Source organism: Homalodisca vitripennis, chromosome 8 (genome assembly GCF_021130785.1).
Source record: "Homalodisca vitripennis isolate AUS2020 chromosome 8, UT_GWSS_2.1, whole genome shotgun sequence".
Taxonomy (NCBI): domain Eukaryota; kingdom Metazoa; phylum Arthropoda; class Insecta; order Hemiptera; family Cicadellidae; genus Homalodisca; species Homalodisca vitripennis.
The window spans coordinates 6,197,259-6,217,535 of NC_060214.1; the positions used below are offsets into that span (position 1 = coordinate 6,197,259).

At 35.6% G+C, this 20,277-nt stretch overlaps 1 protein-coding gene across 1 annotated transcript in view; it reads right to left on the reverse strand.

Moving 5' to 3' along the window:
• Nucleotides 1–16,290, reverse strand: part of LOC124367195 (protein halfway-like) — a 57,089-nt gene extending 40,799 nt beyond the window's left edge. The window contains exons 1-2 of the mRNA XM_046823847.1: nucleotides 16,240–16,290; nucleotides 5,999–6,064 (exon numbers count right to left, since the gene is read on the reverse strand). Coding sequence (XP_046679803.1) covers nucleotides 5,999–6,064; nucleotides 16,240–16,290 — 117 coding nt within the window. The remainder of the gene's footprint in view (nucleotides 1–5,998; nucleotides 6,065–16,239) is intronic.
• Between the last annotated feature and the right edge of the window lie 3,987 nt (nucleotides 16,291–20,277).

Here is a 20,277-nt window from a genome sequence, read left to right on the forward strand (position 1 = left end):
AAGATCACTTCTCATAATTAAAAAGGAATGATTTTTAAATATCAATCAGGATTCCGGAAAAAAGTTAATGCTACTGCATGCTTTGTAGGTCACGCCATGTATCTCAGGGAAACCTAAACTAGAAGTGATATATGTCAGCTATATATAATTTATAAGACTGTAATAGTGTCTGAAAACTACTAGAGTAAACGACAATTGCATACCACGGGTTAAATATATATGGCACTCGATAGTTTGTAAAATACCGAACAGTCGATAACCATATATCGATATTGGTGAACAGCTAGTAAATTCAATTAGATATGTAAAGTGTACTTTATATGTATTAATGATATATTCTAAACCAACAGCATTACTTAATTGGAAAGATATAATTTAAAATATCAACATAAATTACATATTGTATAATTTATGTTAATTTACTGTTATTTCATAATTCATCCTTGAATAATTCATCGTATATTTAGTTTTTGTAGAAATACTAACTGCAATACTAGGTAATTAATCATAAGTTACATTTACTTACGCTAGAGGTTTGTACAATTGTTCAAACCTTTGAGATTTTTATGTGCACCACAAAAGGATTAATATTTGTTTGATAGTATAAGCCGAAATACAAATTGCAATTATTAACATAGCATATAGTAACCACATTATGTACTTTATGAACTATTAATCTCCATATAGATTTAACCCTTGGTATGTAGTTGTCATTGAATCAAGTAGTGTTTAGAAATGTTTTAAATAGCCAATAACTAAAATATATGAGTTGCAATTTTGTGATCCAAAGCGTGGCTTACAAAGTGTGCAGTTGCAGTATTGTTTTGCTGGAATCCTGAGTGATATATTTGTAAGTTATACCTTTTCCAACTAAATGGAAGTAATATTTTTATTAAAAACTTGTTCAAGGCATTCGGTTATTCTCAAGGATGAGTACTACAGCTACTGATTTTTACTTTACAAATAAGTATTATTCCTAACATTTACAAATTTCCAATATATACGAAAGTTTGGACATATATTGTTATTGATTTATGTAACGATCTAAATTAAACATTTTGAGTAAAGGTATCTGTTCTCTTATTTAGATGACGCACACCCTAAAGCGTAAAAAGATGCTGGAAAAGTAACACATTTATACATTATTTATCCATCAATAGAGAAATACCGTACGTCTAATCTATCACTAAGAAAACAAAAATTACCAAAAAAATTATCTTTACACAACATATAAAACTGCGCATAGCATAGCTATGGTGGGAAGGGATTCAAAGTAAATATTGAGTTAAGCTCCAGTTCACCTTCCTCTTGGTGCATCGTCTGGGATCTTACGCTGTCACAGACCAGTCATGAAATCTAGAGAGATCATATTCGTCTGAAAAGATCCAAAACAATGTTCACATTGAATCAACCCTTAACACCATAGTTACGTTACGCGTAGAAAACTATGTTTCTCCACCGTGCTTATACATCGTGTCTATCACATCGTAGTGCACTCAGTTGTGTACCTGATGAGACAATGAAAATACCTCTTCATCTACATTATATTGTGTTGTCTATGTATCTGTTGTCGAAACGATATAAAGAGATCATTTTGAGCTTCTTCGCTGTCGACTGTTTTGTGGATCTCTTCAGATGAACATGACTCCATATTCCAGGAGACAAGTCTGTGACAAGTCAGATCTCAGACGCTGCATCAAAAGGAAGATGAACTGGAGCGTACTCAACCTTCAAAATCATATATTGATTCAAATGATTTTGCATGACAACGAGTATATAATTGATAAGGAGCATTGTAATAACTATAATAATTTAGTAGACCAACTTTGCAATTTAATAAACCAATTAAATAGACAAAATTCTGAACGTTGATTTCATTTAAATATGATTACTCAGTTCCAAGGGAATTATGAAAAGGTTCGATCTTGCAAAAGATATTTTTACCTATGTGGTGTGGAGATTGTTGTATAATGTTTATAGATTGTGTATCAAATCTGGAATGGACTTATTTAAGAGAATATTACTGCAAAATATTTGGGCTGTTTGTCAAAGTAATGTAGCTGACGATAAAGAAATGTTTTTACGAAGAGGCGAGAAGGACTGAAAGAAGAAACAACGAATGGACTGTGAAGGAAAGCAGAACTAAAGTATAACAGACCAGTAAGAATAGATAGAAATTAAGAAGAGGAATAGTAGACCAAGACCAAACCTATCGTGAAATAGAAGGAAATGCTCTAACTAAATAACATAATGAAATAATGCAAGATGGCTGGAGATGTCAGATAGAGTTCTGGAAGCTACAATGCAAAAACACAAAGCAAAACCTGGATATGATACAAAAGATATCAGGTAAAAGGCCCATTATGTAAACCCCACGCTTGAAACCAAAAAAGCGGACATTGCTTTAAGATCTGCAGTTAAATTTGCTTTCAATAATTTATCAAAATACAAAGACAACTTTGTATTTTGCTGTTTTCACGCAAACATTATCATTTAAATCAGGGCCTCAACGTGTAATCGGAATTCATTGATACTAAGTTTTATAACATCGTCTTTCATCACGTTCGATAAACTTTCACCACTTTCTATCTTTGCCACTTAGGCGTGTATAGAAATCCATTTTGAACGGAGATGTCACAGGGCTAACGTAACTGTATTGCATCAGTAAATTGTTTTAAAAGGTGTTGGTCTTTGCACACAGCCCTTGGCTTATTCAATTCGCAATTCCTATTCATTACGAGCGGCGCTTTCCACCAGCAAATATAAAAACGTCACACAACTGAATAACCGAGAAGTCTTCAAGGAACAGACTCGATTACATCGCAATCGATGAATTCACACCTCGATTTGCACTCGGAACGGACTACACCGTCGATTACAGCCATTTGTAACCCACCCGTTCGTTCGCTTTCGCCAAATTCAGCCGGCCGAAGAAAATGTAAATTCCGTTAATTAAAAAAACTAATCAACCCATCACTATGTAAGCCGAGGGGAGGTGCTAAAAAGTAACGGCAGGGTCGAACATTAGGCGCGAGCGAGACGGCAGAATGGAAGCGGAGAAGTGACAGTGAGAGAAGGTGAAACAATGACAAGCCTTCGGGACGTTGTAGGAGGGATGCGGGGGTTAACCACCCCTACAGTTACGGGGGGTGGGGGGGTTCTCATCAGCCGCTCTGACTGACGGATCCGCGCCCCCCGCATACGAATAGCCTACTTGCACCGGCATATTTATTGTACGGCTCTCCGCGCGCCCGTTCTACAGAGATAAGCTCTATTAATTGGGTCGGGGGGGAGGGGAGGGCCTCAATTCTCACACATCAGCCCCGGCTGACACTTCTACTTTACTTTGCTCCCGTTTTTAAACACGTCCCGTCTTTACTTTCCTCGGGACTGTTGTTCCCGTCTTTGTTTACGGCGTTCGTAAATTCACTCGCCGGGGATTCATTAAAAGGGAATAAAAAGATTGGGTTTAAGACTTAACCTTGCGGTGTTTATGTAAATGTCGTTTAAAAGGTCGAAATCTGTCGACAGTAGTGTTGTATTTGGTATTTATTAAAGCTGATGTCCACATCCGGTGACTTTTAGGACAAACCGAAAGCAAAATAAGATATTGAACTTAAAATACTGTTGTAAAGCCGTTTAAACCTACTGCTTTGAATCATTTATTGGAGTGGATCTGTAATGTACATAATATATGTGCTTTATTGATTCTGTAGCAATGTTTTACATTATAAAAGAGGATGAAAATGCCTATAATTGTTTTAATCGCCTTTCTGTATCATCTGTCATTTTTGACAACTGAAGAAGAGAGTAGATTCCATTCCTCGAAACGTAGTCGTTTGTACTAACCACAATTCATATGCATGATATTTGAATCTTCTGTTAGCTGACGAAGAGCGTAGATTCCAACCCTCGAAACGTAGTCGTTGGTATTTACGTAAATTTATATGCATACCTCATACATGAAATTGTAATCTTTTTTTAGCAGACGAAGAGGGTAGATTCCAGATCTTGAAACGTAGTCGTTGGTACGTAACAAATTTAATATGCATGCACCCTACATATGTTTTTTTCTTTTGTTAGCTGAAGAAGAGCGTAGATTCCAATCCTCGAAAAGTAGTCGTAGGTATTTACCAAATCCATATGCACACACTCTAAATTTGTTTTCTTTTTTGATTGCTGAAGAAGATGATATACTCCAATCTCGTTAGTATTTATTTACCAAAATTCTTGTCTATACAGTCTACTCAGATATCAGGGGAAACTGAAAGCGAAATAGGATCTGATACTCAAAATACTGGTGTAAAGCAGTCGAAAACAACTATTTTGAACCAGTGCTCAAAGTGGACCTCCTAGCAAAATGTATGTTTTATTTATTCCACATCGATGCTTTTACGTTATAAATAACGGTGATGACACCTATCATTTGTATCACCTGTAATTTTTGACGCCTGAAGAAGCGGGTAGATTCCTATATTGGAAACGTAGGCGTTGGTATTAACCTTTTCGTACGCATACAGCGTACTCTGGGATAAGGACAAAGCGAAAGAAAAAATAGGATCTTATACCTCAAATACTGGTATAATGCAGTTGAAATCAATGTTTGGAGTGGACCTCCAACTACATTACATGTTTTTATGAATTCTAAATCAATGCTTTTACGTTATAAAAGAGGAATAAGACGCTTATTAATTTTATCACCTTTCTGTATTATACTTGACACCTGAAGAAGACAATAGATTTCAATATTTGAAACGTAGGGTTTCTATTTTTGTAACATGTAATGATTTCAAATCCTGTTGGAAGGAAATGCCTGGAAATATACTAGATATAAAGAATGCTGAATGAAAAATTACTGGTGATCTCCGAGTGAGTGTTGATAGTCAGTGGCAGGAGCTACGATGGGAAAACAACAGGTGAAAATCCGGAAGTTGATAGGAAAGATACCAGGTAAAATGGCTTGGTGTATAGATATTGTGCTTGAAACTAAAGGCGAGGACGGCCATTAAGGGCTGCAATCCCACAATAATCAATGAAAAAAGTAAATTTCAATTATTGAATATATTTTCCACTCTCCCACTGTTAGGGTCAGTGGCGTAACTGAAAGGGAGGGGATGATGGAATGAACACCACCTCCCCTTACAAAGGCCTAAAAATTGAAAAAAACGTACAACAGCTATCCAACTTGTTTAAAATAAAGTAATTCATTATTAAACTTTAATTACGCTTATGTATTTTGATCCAAATTTAATTCAAATTTAAATCTATTCAGATGTATTCCATAGGCCCCGATGTGGTGTGTCGTTTTTCAAACAGATTCTTCCCCTACCCCACCCAACCAAAGCTACTTCCTAGTTACGCTACTGGAATGAGTTACTTAAAGCACTACCCACAAAAATTGGGAAACTACTAATACACACTATTCTTTCGGTTTTGCAGATATCTCAGAGTTACTCCACACATAAATTGTGCCTTTCAAACCGACGATTAAGTTCTTTGTTGTAAGTAAGCATTTAGAAACTATAATTTTTGCAAATGCCAGTTTTTAGCACTTCTTCAAGGACGGATTTTTTAGCTAATGGATAAAATTTTTATTGTATCTTCTTCTCTACATACGAGTATTTAAGATCTCATTATTTAATGTTAGGATGCTAGAGACCTTTGCAAAAATCGGCAGGATTACTTGGGAATAAACTGGTACCGCCATTCGTTAGTGCTGGTTAGTGCTACAGCTAACATAGCATCGTTAGTACTGGTTAGTGCTACAGTCGCACCGCATCGTTAGTGTTGGTTATTGCTACAGTTCACATAGCATCGTTAGTACTGGTTAGTGCTACAATCACATAGCATCGTTAGTACTGGTTAGTGCTACAGCTAACATAGCATCGTTAGTACTGGTTAGTGCTACAGTCACATAGCATTGCCCTGCCTCTATATATACGACGTGATCATGTATTGCAAATCAAAATGCAGTATGGTCCGCGGTGAGGACATTCACCAATATGAAACCAGAGGCAGGGACAACTATCGAGCCCAACAGCACAGGCTGTCGCTTACGCAGCATCTGCCACAACAAGTTGGTGTCAGATTAATCAATAAGCTCCCGGAAAGTATAAAGAACTCCAACAATAAAAACCAATTCAAAACTCGTATAAAACGCCTATTGGTGTCTAGAGCGTTCTACTCTGTCGATGAATTCATGATGAGCCGCTGGGATTTATGAGAGGCATAGGATCTGGAGTCAGTGAGAATGTGCTTGAGTGAATGTGTGGAAGTGTTGGTTTGGATGCATGTGTGAATGCTTTAACTTTGGCATGTGTGAAACTATTAATAAAATGATTTACAATGATTTACTGACATTTGCAATGCAATGTAAAATTGTAAAAATGCAATAAAATGTGATTTGATTTTATTTGATTTGAGCATCGTTAGCACTGGTTAGTGCTACAGCTAACATAGCATCATTAGTAATGGTGAGTGCTACAGTCACACCGCATCGTTAGTGCTGGTTAGTGCTACAGCTAACATAGCATCGTTAGTACTGGTTTGTGCTACAGCTCGCACCGCATCGTTAGTGCTGGTTATTGCTACAGCTCACATCGCATCGTTAGTACTGGTTAGTGCTACAATCACATCGCATCGTTAGTACTGGTTAGTGCTACAGCTAACATCGCATCGTTAGTACTGGTTAGTGCTACAGTCACATAGCATTGCCCTGCCTCTATATATTACGACGTGATCATGTATTGCAAATCAAAATGCAGTATGGTCCGCGGTGAGGACATTCACCAATATGAAACCAGAGGCAGGGACAACTATCGAGCCCAACAGCACAGGCTGACGCTTACGCAGCATCTGCCACAACAAGTTGGTGTCAGATTAATCAATAAGCTCCCGGAAAGTATAAAGAACTCCAACAATAAAAACCAATTCAAAACTCGTATAAAACGCCTATTGGTGTCTAGAGCGTTCTACTCTGTCGATGAATTCATGATGAGCCGCTGGGATTTATGAGAGGCATAGGATCTGGAGTCAGTGAGAATGTGCTTGAGTGAATGTGTGGAAGTGTTGGTTTGGATGCATGTGTGAATGCTTTAACTTTGGCATGTGTGAAACTATTAATAAAATGATTTACAATGATTTACTGACATTTGCAATGCAATGTAAAATTGTAAAAATGCAATAAAATGTGATTTGATTTTATTTGATTTGAGCATCGTTAGCACTGGTTAGTGCTACAGCTAACATAGCATCATTAGTAATGGTTAGTGCTACAGTCACATAGCATCGTTAGCACTGGTTAGTGCTACAGCTAACATAGCATCATTAGTACTGGTTAGTGCTACAGTCACATAGCATCGTTAGTACAGGTTAGTGCTACAGCTAACATAGCATCGTTAGTACTGGTGAGTGCTACAGTCACATAGCATCTAACATAGCATCATTTGTACTGGTTAGTGCTACAGTCACATAGCATCGTTAGTGCTGGTTAGTGCTACAGTCACATAGCATCATTAGTACTGGTTAGTGCTACAGTCACATAGCATCGTTAGTACAGGTTAGTGCTACAGCTAACATAGCATCGTTAGTACTGGTGAGTGCTACAGTCACATAGCATCTAACATAGCATCATTTGTACTGGTTAGTGCTACAGTCACATAGCATCGTTAGTGCTGGTTAGTGCTACAGTCACATAGCATCATTAGTACTGGTTAGTGCTACAGTCACATAGCATCGTTAGTACAGGTTAGTGCTACAGCTAACATAGCATCGTTAGTACTGGTGAGTGCTACAGTCACATAGCATCTAACATAGCATCATTTGTACTGGTTAGTGCTACAGTCACATAGCATCGTTAGTGCTGGTTAGTGCTACAGTCACATAGCATCTAACATAGCATCATTTGTACTGGTTAGTGCTACAGTCACATAGCATCGTTAGTACTGGTGAGTGCTACAGTCACATAGCATCTAACATAGCATCATTTGTACTCGTTAGTGCTACAGTCACATCGCATCGTTAGTGCTTGTTAGTGCTACAGCTGAGATCGCATCGATTGTTAGTGCTGGTTAGTGCTGCAGCTGACATCGCATCCTTAGGGCTCCTTCGTTTCAAGGGGTTATAAAGAAAATATGTTAGGAGGGAGACATCGCGCAGTGTAGCCTCTCTAAGTACAAAAATTGAAGTACTAATGTAGAAACTGTCGTTTGTTAGTTGCCTAATATTTCATTAGGTTTCCTATGTTAGGCCGCATTGACGTATATAGAAAATTATTTCGAGAGTGGCTGACACAATGGTGGTTTAGGAGAAATAAAATACCCTCCAAAAATGGGCTCGGAAATATCCCCTGGGATATTGTTGTACTAAAAAACTTATAATAATGTTCTTACCTAAAAAAAATAGTACTGAGTGTAATTTCAATGCTTGACTTTCAAAATTTTCGAAATATTAAAAACTGCGTTTTTGGGAATCGCTAAATACATTAGGAACGCATGCGGTCATAGCCCTATTTAGTCACGTAAAGCGTTCACGGACGTCTTTATTTTTATTATTTAATTTTAAAGTTAAAGAGCACACATCATTATTTAATTTTAAAGTTAAAGAGCACTCATCATTATCTATGTTTGATTTTAAAGAGGAAATTCTAACTCATTTATTGTTAACAGAAATCAATTTTTTGAAAAAATTATATTACATTCCCTTAATTGACTTTATTTGTTATGAGAAACTTTTAATCCCAAGTTTTGTTCGTATATTTTCAATGTAAGTGGAATGGATCGGACCGAAACCTGAACCACGTAGAAATTTATGTACGTGTAGACGAAATCTTGATCGAAATTGATCGTTAAACGAACTTCAATCCAGGAAATTGCTCGCTGGAAAATCAAAATTGCAGTGACGAATTGACCGCCTTCACAATTTGTAATAAAGTTTATAATCTATTTTTAGTGAGATAATGTGCGGCAGGTGGAACAGAAACCCTAAAAAATATACATCGACGCAGAGGCTGGGACGTGATAAGAGGTAATAGGCCACATCCCACCTCAACCCTTGCAGGCGAACGTGCGTCGCGACGCGAAGACGCGATGTAGAGATGACGTAAAGATAGCGCTGTTGGGTGAAGGGCGAGAAGTCATATCTCAGTGTACCTGCATAACTTTGGGCCTATAACCGTTCGTTGTACTTTCACATGTGTTAGGACCTTTTTTAGGATAGCAAAAGACTCAATTTTAGGATCACATGGGCAGTTTCAGGAAACAGGATTTTCCGGACATTTGCCATCGTTCAGTGATAAAAAAAAACAGTAATACTACGTTTCGAGATCTGCAATCTGATCTCTTCTTCAGGTGAATAATTGATGTGTTAGGACAAATTGTACAACAGTAAATTAAAATGTGTGATGAATTATCTTTAACTTGTTCAATTTATGTTTAGTTTTTGCAAGTAATGGAATTAACAATGACGTTCAAGATCTTACACAGGTTTTATGATACAAGGTGAGATGCTTTAATAACATTTGTCCAAAACTAGTATTAGTCGTACTATAAACATAGACTTGAACTTATGGACCTTACTATATTTAGATTTTACAGTTTGTTTCACCACTCAAATTTACTTATAACATTAAACAATTAAGAAACACAATTAGGTAAGTAATCTGCTAATTTTCTGTGGGCTCGATCCAATACTGAAATCAGGTTTTTTGTAATGTATATTTATTCCTATTCCACCATTTACTTATTTCGTCTACTATTCGTACTCTAATTTTCGTCTAATCTCTTGCAGTAGCTAGACTTAAGACTTTCCTCAGCACAGAATTCGATACAGCCCTACAAAATCCCCGTAGCCTATATGCAACTAATTTATATATCAATTATACCATTGAATTTAAATATTTGTAATAAACATTTTTCAATATGTATTCTGAGCCCAGAATTTCCCTTCAAATCTCTAGTGGAATATTCCCTAAAAAAGTAAAGATAGTCAATCGTGCCAATTTTAGTGGAAGTCGAAATGGAAGGGATCGAAAGGGTTAAAAATATAAATCGATAATTTCTCTCAGACTGCATGTTTTCTTAACTTGACACACTTAAAGCCAACTGTCAAACATATACATTTTAAATCAGCATAAATTAACCTTATATGGACAATCTATTCGGGTAAACGTGGAAACCTTCAGTCTCTAGTTGTCTGATGGTGATATAGTTATTATTGGCTGAACGTCAGCAAAGCCTATCACTCGTGGGACTGAAAAATGTGTATTTCTGTATGTCTGTCTGTCCACAAGATATCTTAAAAAAAGAACATACTTACAGACTTGCAATTGTGTATGAAGATTCATTTCTACATGGGGAACACTGAGTTCGACGATGGTGCATGTCACTCCTTGGGATTTGGCTGAGCTAATATGTTTACATTGGTCTTATGGGTAAACTTGATGGCAACGAAAAAACAGCAGAATAAATTAATTTGTAAACAAACTCAATACACCGATAAAAATTCACATCTGTGGCATATGACCACATATAGCCTGATGTTACGTGTCTCCTTAAATAAAACACTCGGTGGATATTAAATACGATTAATATTTATTTATCTTGTAAATAAATGTAAATATAGTATTTACAAACTTAAAACTACACTGGCTTTAAACAAAATAACTGTTTATAAAACTGTCACTAGTTTACACTGACACAATAGTACTATTAAATATAGTGTGTTTTTTACACACGAGTCTACTTATCACTATCATAGCTATGATTATTATCACAACTCCAACTGTCACAATCACGAATATTACCACTAATTCTGCCACTTCACAAGTTTCTTAAACTCCAGTGAATCGAAGCGTCGCTACAGCTCCTTATATAGCTATTGTCCCTTAGAGAACTTACTAGACAAGGACTACAGTGCCCATCCACCACTCGTGTAGGAGGGGCGAGCGGGCCAGATAAAAAAGAACTGACCCAACCCACTGAGCGCTCTCTCTCCAACGACGCTATTCATCTATTATCTCTTCTGTTATTGTCAGGGATCTCGGAATGTTCGGTCACATTCCCGTGTATTAACATGTTTACCTGGAACGCTCTCTCACATTCTCGTAACTCCCAACTCAAACAACTAATTTTGGTGTGTACACTTTTATGAGTATCAAGAGTATTTTACCACTAATTCTGTCATTTCACAGGTTTCTTAAACTCCAATGACTCACTGCGTCGATACAGCTCCTTATATGGAGAACTTATTCCAATTCGAGAACTTACTATACAAGTGAAGACAAGGGCTACAGTGCCCACCCACCACTCGTGTAGGAGGGGCGAGCGGGCCAAATAGAAAAAAGAACTGACCTAACCCACTGAGCGCTCTCTCTCCAACGACGCTATTCATCTATTATCTCTTCTGTTATTGTCAGGGATCTCGAATGTTCGGTCACATTCCCTTGTATCAGAGATTGACATGTTCACCTGGAACGCTCTCTTCCATTCTCGTAACACTAACTATCCCAACACAAACAACATAATTTTGGTGTGTACACTTTTATGAGTATCAAGAGTATTTTACCACTAATTCTGTCATTTCACAAGTTTCTTAAACTCCAATGACTCACTGCGTCGATACAGCTCCTTATATGGAGAACTTATTCCAATTCGAGAACTTACTATACAAGTGAAGACAAGGGCTACAGTTCCCATCCACCACTCGTGTAGGAGGGGCGTTGCGGGCCAGATAAAAAAAGGAGCTGACCTAACCCACTGAGCGCTCTCTCTCCAACGACGCTATTCATCTATTATCTCTTCTGTTATTGTCAGGGATCTCGAATGTTCGGTCACATTCCCTTGTATCAGAGATTGACATGTTCACCTTGAACGCTCTCTCACATTCTCGTAACACTAGTTATCCCAACACAAACAACATCATTTTGTAGTGACTTGGGTGTAGCCTTTTATTATTTAAATACTGATATGAAATCATATTTAATGACCAAAAATCTGAATTTATCATGTGGCAAGATGTGTCAATATGAAGTAATTATTTCTTTAGCAATTATTTATCTATGGATGAGAATTTCCTCCATATATTTAAATAAAATCGGTGTTGTGCTTATGCAGTATATAATGGGCTCGCGACTCCTAAACTAGAAGTATAACCCTCAGCGACACAGATGTGATACAAAGCGAGATACAAAGTTGTATCACAGCAGTAAATAACAGGTGTAATCCGTTCTATCCAGCTCAGTTCAGTTGAGGTCGTGTCGCGGTAAATATGTATCTCCTGAGTTGCTGATACTGCAGATTTATGGCTAATTACCCAAAGTCACAGACACTCCAATTACACCGCTAAATCACGTCTCTCTTATCGCCAGAGTCAATATTCATTTACTCACAAGACAGGGTGTTGTGAAACTCTATTCGTCAGTGTATGTAAGTAAGTCTGCTACCAGTTTTGCTTCCAAAATCAGTAAGATTTTTTTATTTTAATCTAAATAGTCAACATGTTGTTATTGAGTTAAAACAGAATGGAATAGAGTTTGACTTTAATGTCTCATTTTCAAAAGGTGTAAATATCTCACTAAATAATCAATCTTAATAAAATAATAAATGCACAACAGTCTGAATTACTGAGGTACAATCAATTTTGGATTTGGAAAATATTTTAATTTTAAATGTATATATATATCCCTTTAATATAACTTCCCAGGATACAGTAAAAGTATAAATAAATTTATTTTAATACTTAACTTTAAATTAAAAGCATATTTAAAATAGAAATTGATTTTTTTTTCAATGTGTACATGATTCACTTTCAGGGAGTGACATGATTTTTTATTAATTTATAACTTTGCATATTAAATTATTTTATTAAATATAATTTAGTGATTTACTACATGTTATTAATACTTTTCTTAACAAAATCAATTTTATATTTCATTAATTATTAATATTAATAATAAATTTTTATTATTAATAATAAATCAGTTACTCTCTGAAACTTACTGCATTTACTTCAAATTTTGATCTTCAACCGTTTTTATTGGAGATCCGCTGATATGAAATTTGCCTAAATATTCCACTTTAAACACCTACAACTTTATGTGGAGCGATGAAAACATTATTCAATTTTTTTCTCTATTGAGGAAAGTGATATTAACAGAGCTATGAATTTAACATATAAAATATGTTCCAGGCCCAAAATCGATCACACTGCTTTAACCGAATTGCTGTGTTAACAGAATCAATTTAAGACAAACATAATTTGACTTGCGTAAATAAAACGACCGTTTTATAGAAAGCAGTACAAAACAAAGTTCAATGTATTTCCATTATAGTATCATGATTCAAACGCAAACACGTGTGTTTTTGTTTGTAAAAAACCTATGCTTGTATTATTTTGGAGTAACCGAATTATCTCGTTCCCATCTAGATCGGCCAAACGAGACTCTTGTATAAAATTTAAATATAGAAACATATATAGATAATGTGGAATTCACTTGTAAAAGTAAGACAGTGTAATTTTGTAATATTAACATCAGAAAAATCAAAATAAATGTAATTATGTGTTGGTACTATGTCAATAAACCTATAAGGTACGTAAGATACTTTTCTGTTTTTAGAGAAGCTTTCATCATTTAATCATCTGAAATTCACTCAATTGGTTTTCAGTTGGAATATTTTATTTCATTTTTTAACAAAGACTTGGCCGAATACACTCTTTATACACCTTTTCTAGAAAAGGTAAAAGAGACAAAATTTGGTATTATTCCACGACAAGTGCTAGGCATTTGAAGCAGACTTTAGGGGCATCTTATAAATTGGCCCGATAAAAAAACTGTTGAAAATATGAAAATATATATATATATAGACTACATATATATATATATATATATATATATATATTATATATATATATGTATGTATGAATTATTTCATAGTATGTACTTATATAAAATATGGTGAGAATAAAGTGTTTTCATTCATACAAAAATTGTATTCTCTTACTATTTTTACTAGTTAAACATGTCATTTCTTAAACTATATTGCATTAAAAATCTAAATTATTAATATTAAGAAGTGATGTCCATAGACATGACACTAGGAATAAAAGTCTTATTGATATTCCATACAAAAGGCTCACTAAATCTAAATCTAATCTGCATCACCAAGGTATTGTATTTTTTAATAAACTTCCAGGCTCAGCTCGGACCTTGAAGACAACAACATTTTAAAACAAACTGACTGCTTTCGTTTTGGCAAAACCCATTCTACAATCAAAGTGAGTTTCTTGCCTTATCTCAGAGCGACTTTAACCATTACTTCTAATGCATGGAGTGCTTACTTTTATTATTTATTAATCCTGCATGGTTTTTACAGAGCCTTTGGTTTTTAGTTTTAGCCATGATTGTTCTTTTAGCCTCTACTGACTAAACCTATTACATGTATGCTACTTGTTAAACTGTTAATAAAGTTGTCTATTGTCTAAATTCCTTGTAATTTAAATTAGTAAAAAATATGTTGCTCTCTGAAGCATTCACTCATACACATACTGTAAAAATGCAAGTTTTTATTTTCAGTTTTCATTCGGGTTTAGTTACAAAAGTTGCTCATATATTTTACCTTGTTATTATATTATATATTTGTAATTTCCCAAGGAACTATAAAATTCTACTTTTTCTGTCTTCATGGAAATTATCTCAAACAGCTATGACTTTAAAATGTTCAAAATTGCCCCAACCAAATGCATATTGCACCATCTTAAAGTTACATCAAGATGGAACTAGTCCAACATTTTTTGCCAGAAATTTCCATTTACATTTTGTCATAACCTCTTGCTAATACATACATCAAATTTTAATTTTAATTCTTAAAATTCCATATAAAAGTCTCCCTACTTTAAAAGTCTCTTGTGTACTGTCATGTCAATAACCTACTTTGGTCATTATAAAACATTGAAATCTCACCCTTGATTTGTTCATGTCTACGCTCTGTGATATGTTTATTGGTTAAACATAATTTGTTCTTAAATCTCTCTTTTAACTATGGTGATGAGACCGTTTTCTCTACATTGCGAACTCATATACTGAATGTTCTATCTTACAATAACATAATAACGTAATACCTTCGAAATTACGTGTACAACAGGGCAGCTTTCGTACCCACACTATAGATATACTGCCACATTGTATAGACAGTTCAGAGGTACAGTCAGTTTTGACCAAAGTTGGGTTACTAACGACATGCAATCACCGGTTGCAATAATTTTTCGCTTTCCTTCCAACGACATACTTGAAACGATCCACAATTAATGGACAACAAAAAGGAACGTTTTGAGCAATCGGTCATCAGTTTTCACTAATCTGGAAAAAGTTACAGCCAGTTCAGAGTTTCGTAAAATTCAGTAATATACTTGTCATGAAGATGCAAAAGTCGTTACTTTAAGGGTTTGTATATGGAACTGAAGCTCATTAACATTTATGTACTTTAAAAAAGGGCTCATCCCTGTCCCCCTTCCTTTTTTTATTGCCGCCATCTTGTTTCTGCCGTGACGATCGCCAATTGCTATTGGCCTCTGGTCAGTCGTAGGTGGTTGGTTGACGAATGCAGACGTATTGTGACCTGTATTGTGTAGTTCAGCTTTAATAATTAGTGTTGTGTTTAGTTTTTTATTAATTGCATGTTTTAGAGTTAATGAAGTTGCCAAACAACATGGTGGTTGTGATTTCTGACTCAGGCGTGTCACAACGCTCTGGTATTATGATTTGTTTATTTTAACCTACAGTAGTTTGTAATTATGAGTCAGGTTAGTTACTTACCTGAAGAAGAAATCAGATTGCAGAACTCGAAACGTAGTGTTACTAAGTTTTTGTTTCACTAAACAATGGCAAATGTCCGGAAAAAATATCCTGTTTCACTAAACAATGGCAAATGTCCGGAAAAAAATATCCTGTTTCCTTTATTTATTTACGTGTCTGACGGTTGGTATTAGGTTAACACACCTAAGAAAAATATGATCTGAGTAAAATAGTATCATTTACAATATTCAACCCCTTTGATGCCATCCCATTTCGACCTCCACCAAAATCAGCGCGGTTGACGATCAGCTTCTCTCTTAGGAGAAACTCCCCTATGGATTCAACCCAGGCTGTGCGCTTATAATAGGCAAATACGCTCTCGGCTCACTATAAATACTGGTCAGTGTCGATGGATCGATCAGTTCAATGGAGATGAACACTACTACGCTTACCACAGTGGTCTCTCTAGACTTCTTAGAACTGGAAGTGATGCTGCTCCACATGTTGATTTCTTCAATGAGACTGTCGTATCCTTCAAGAGGAAAGTGGCTTCCCTTGTAAACAACTAACTAGTAGCCTGCCCCCTCGCGCGCGCGCACGCACACACACACTCAAACACGCACGTCACTGGTATGCATGTAGTGGATTTAGTTTATATTTATTTCAATGTTAAATTATTTAAGATGTTAAGATGTTGTTGATTATTTATTAGGTTTACGCATGTTACTGATTATTTATCTTTTTTTGCATGTCGCTAGTTATTTATTGTTACTTTTGCATGTGTCAAATTTTGTTGTTATCACTTGGTTGTTATTTAATTCTTATCATACACTACACATTTATTACTGTTGCTTCGTTTTTATATTTAACTATTTATTATTGTTTTTGTTTTTTTTTACTTTTTCGTTGGTTATTTGTTAACTCATATTTATTACTAATTCGCTGTTTTTTTTTTTATTACTTATTTTAACACTGTTTGTTATTTAATTATAATATGTATACATTATATTAGTGCTATTAATAGTTTATACTCCTTTTAAACTTATTACATGTACAAGTGGTGTAATTCCGTTGGAAGAATAAATAAATAAATAAATAAATAAACATCTGATTAGCTAATGTTACAGCTGATCACTCAAGCAGTGGAGTTATGCAATCGCGTCCGAGGACATCGAGCTGATGGGATGTATCCCCATGATATCTCAATGCTTCCATTTCTCCACACTATGCACTGATCGTGTCTACTGTAGGCATTATCGATCTCAACCTCTCCACCTGATCAGGTGTGGAGAGTGGATCCTGGTATTTCAATCTGTTAGGTCTCTTAAGTAATTACTTTCAAATATGTAAATATGTACCAGTTGAAATCTTTAGTTCTTTTACCATATTTGTGCTGTAATTAATTTTGAACCTGCTATGGTATTCATACAATTCCCATCTGTTAATTTGGTGAAATCCTTCACGAATCTTAACATTTCAAGTAATTGGGAAGGCCTATCTGTGATATATATTTACTTGTGCTCTCTACATCAGTTGTTATTTTTCTACTATTATATTCAAGGAGCCGAGAGTCACTTTACATTGTATAAGAACACAACATGATTTTTTATTGAAATCGATAGAGAGATTATTTAATTAAATTTTTTATTGACGATGGAAGGTTTGAAAGGATAATAGGATATCGGACATTAGCCATCGTTATTATATTGCAAAATGTACAACACATTTCGATGATTGAAACCTACCTTCTACCTGAAGGTGTCAACAAATTAATACTTAAATGCACTTAAACCTCTCAGGACTAAATGCAAGACCAAAACATAGCGCCAGTTCATTTTAATTCGCTAAATATTTCTGGGAGAATTGATGTTGCAAAATTGCCTTCCGATAGTGGCTCTCCATTGCAAAATCTTCAAGCAATTTTGGAAATGTAACTGGTGAAAGAGAATATAAAAAGGAATTGATAAAAAACGAAAATCTGTTTTCCTTATCGACATGCTCAATGCTAGAAATTGTGTAAAAATGTTTGTCTAGTGTTTGTAAAAAATGCAAGCTATCCAGACAAAGTTTACCATGCTCTTTGCACTTCCATTGGTTTTGACCAAAAATTAAATAAAATTCTTATTTTTTATTATTTCATGCATTAATTATAATACATCTAATTTGACTTAGACAGGTACCTCGAATCCCAGGTAGAGAAACAAGTCATAGGCCTAGAAACATCAAAGTTTCATGTTGTTCTAGGATCATTCAAAATTAGGAAGAAGTTGCATTTTCCTGATTATGTGTATTTGAATCACGCACAATTTCTCTATAAGTAGGTTATATAATAGAGATTACAGACTATTTCATTTATACGCCCTGATTGAACCTATACACCCAACTTCGGAACTTCAAATTAATTATTCGTTGACACCGTGATATAAAAACGCTTACCTTCTTCGCGAATCTCTATCAATTACATCCAAATTCCATCACACGCGAAAGGGGCCTGTAAGATCACAAACAACATACGTGAATCAAAGGCTACAAACAAAACGTCGATTAATTAGCAAGACCGTTTCCCGATTGTTTACCTACCGTATGTGGCACTTCACTAGTGAAACATCACCGACAGATTGTCTGGGAGATTTACAACTGTGAAAAATGTGTGCGAAATGAATTGGGTGGGGTCTGTATCCTGCAAAAATAGCTGTGATGGATGACCGTTGTCGGCTTGTACGGGTAGTTAGCGTACAAAAACGGTTTTAATCTGGTTCACTTCAGTTATCAGATGGATGAGAAGTGCATATTTAGCTGATTGCAGCCCTAAACTTGCACACCTAAACAACTATCTTGACACTCCACCTAGCATAATTAAGTTTGTTTTCCTCTTTGCCTAAAAGGCGGTCTGGTTTAAATAACCATGAGACCTCGATGTACACTATTGTCCAATTGTTCATCATAGTTTTGATTGTTATAAGTTAGAGACATCACTAGGTTTCCTATTTTTCGGACATTTACCATTGATCAGTAACAACGTTTCGGGATCTGCAATCTGACCTCTTCTTCAGGTGAATAACTAGCCTAACAGATTTTAAAAAATTCGTGTTACCTTCACAATCCTACATCGTACAAAATCAAACGTTAAACAAAAAAACTTGATTAATTTAAAAAAAAATATTTTTTCTTTAATCCTAATAAGTTTAATCCATTTTTATTGGATATGCTTAGTCAGTGTTCGTTAAAAAAAACGTATCGGCTGATCTAACCTTACGTAACAACCTCCTGTCACTTTACCTCTTAAACAATTACTTTACAATTCGCTAAAAAGATTCTCAATAGAACTCCAAGATAATTTAAAGGCAAATTTTGATGTTTGATATAGCAATCTGCCACAGCCATCAATTACAAAACGTCTCACAAACTTTGCGTTGGACAAAATTATTATAAGATGTCTCATGGACTTCAAAAATCATATTTTCTCTTAGTATTGTAGCTGCTTTGAAAACCTTTCAGAGTTATGGCTCTTTAAAACCATAACTATTCTCTTTGATAATTTTACATTCATTACATTGAATGTATTAACAGTTATTGTACTTCATGAAATCTCATTTCGCCATCTTTATTACCATTAAACTTTTAACTTTTACTTTCACATCCATGAAAGCAGCTGTGGTGGGAAGGGTTGATTCAGTGTGAGTGTTGAGTTTAGCTCCAGTTCACCTTCCTCTTAGTGCAGCGCTGCGACAGCATCAGATTTCAAACCCTGCACTAAGAGGAAGGTGAACTGGAGCTAAACTCAACATTTACAATTTTTGGAAATATTGCACATATTATAATGATTCTTTAAGACAAATATTATGTTGTGATAGTTTTCAGAAGACTGACAAGTGTAAGGGTAACACTTGACTGAAAGAGTGCCGTACAACTATCCCGTCTACCGAAAAATATCGTTATATACGGACGCTTTTCGTCGTGTTTTGAAGTGAGAGAGGACTCGGCTTCATTTTTTAGCAGTGGTTCACAATCGTAGGTCTACAAGAAAATCTTCCACCTTAACATCACAGACTGAAGTGAAGATCAAGGATAGAAGTACTACATTCGCAACGTGTGATCAACATGATACAGTTTATATGATCAACGTAATCAGAGTGTGATCTCGCCGACGCGACGCACGTATAAAGGGTTGTAGGGGGGAAGGGTGGTGGAGGGGGGAAGGGATGCGCCTCTTATTACACCCTATCACAATTTAGCCTCACGAAACGACGTATATTTTCTGTCTTTTCTGTGACGCCTGGCTTATCTCACTTCAGTCGAACATTTCTGCTAATTTACTGCGGCAATTAAAGGGTTGGTCACACTCTCTGCGGAAAGTTCACCCTTTAGGGAGTGGCGGGAGGGGAGGGGGGAGGGGCAGGGGCGGTTAACGGTTCAGCTTCGCGAGAATATTTTGTCTTCTCTTCAGCTTACACAAACAGTTATTCGCTATTCGCTTTATTGCCGAGTCA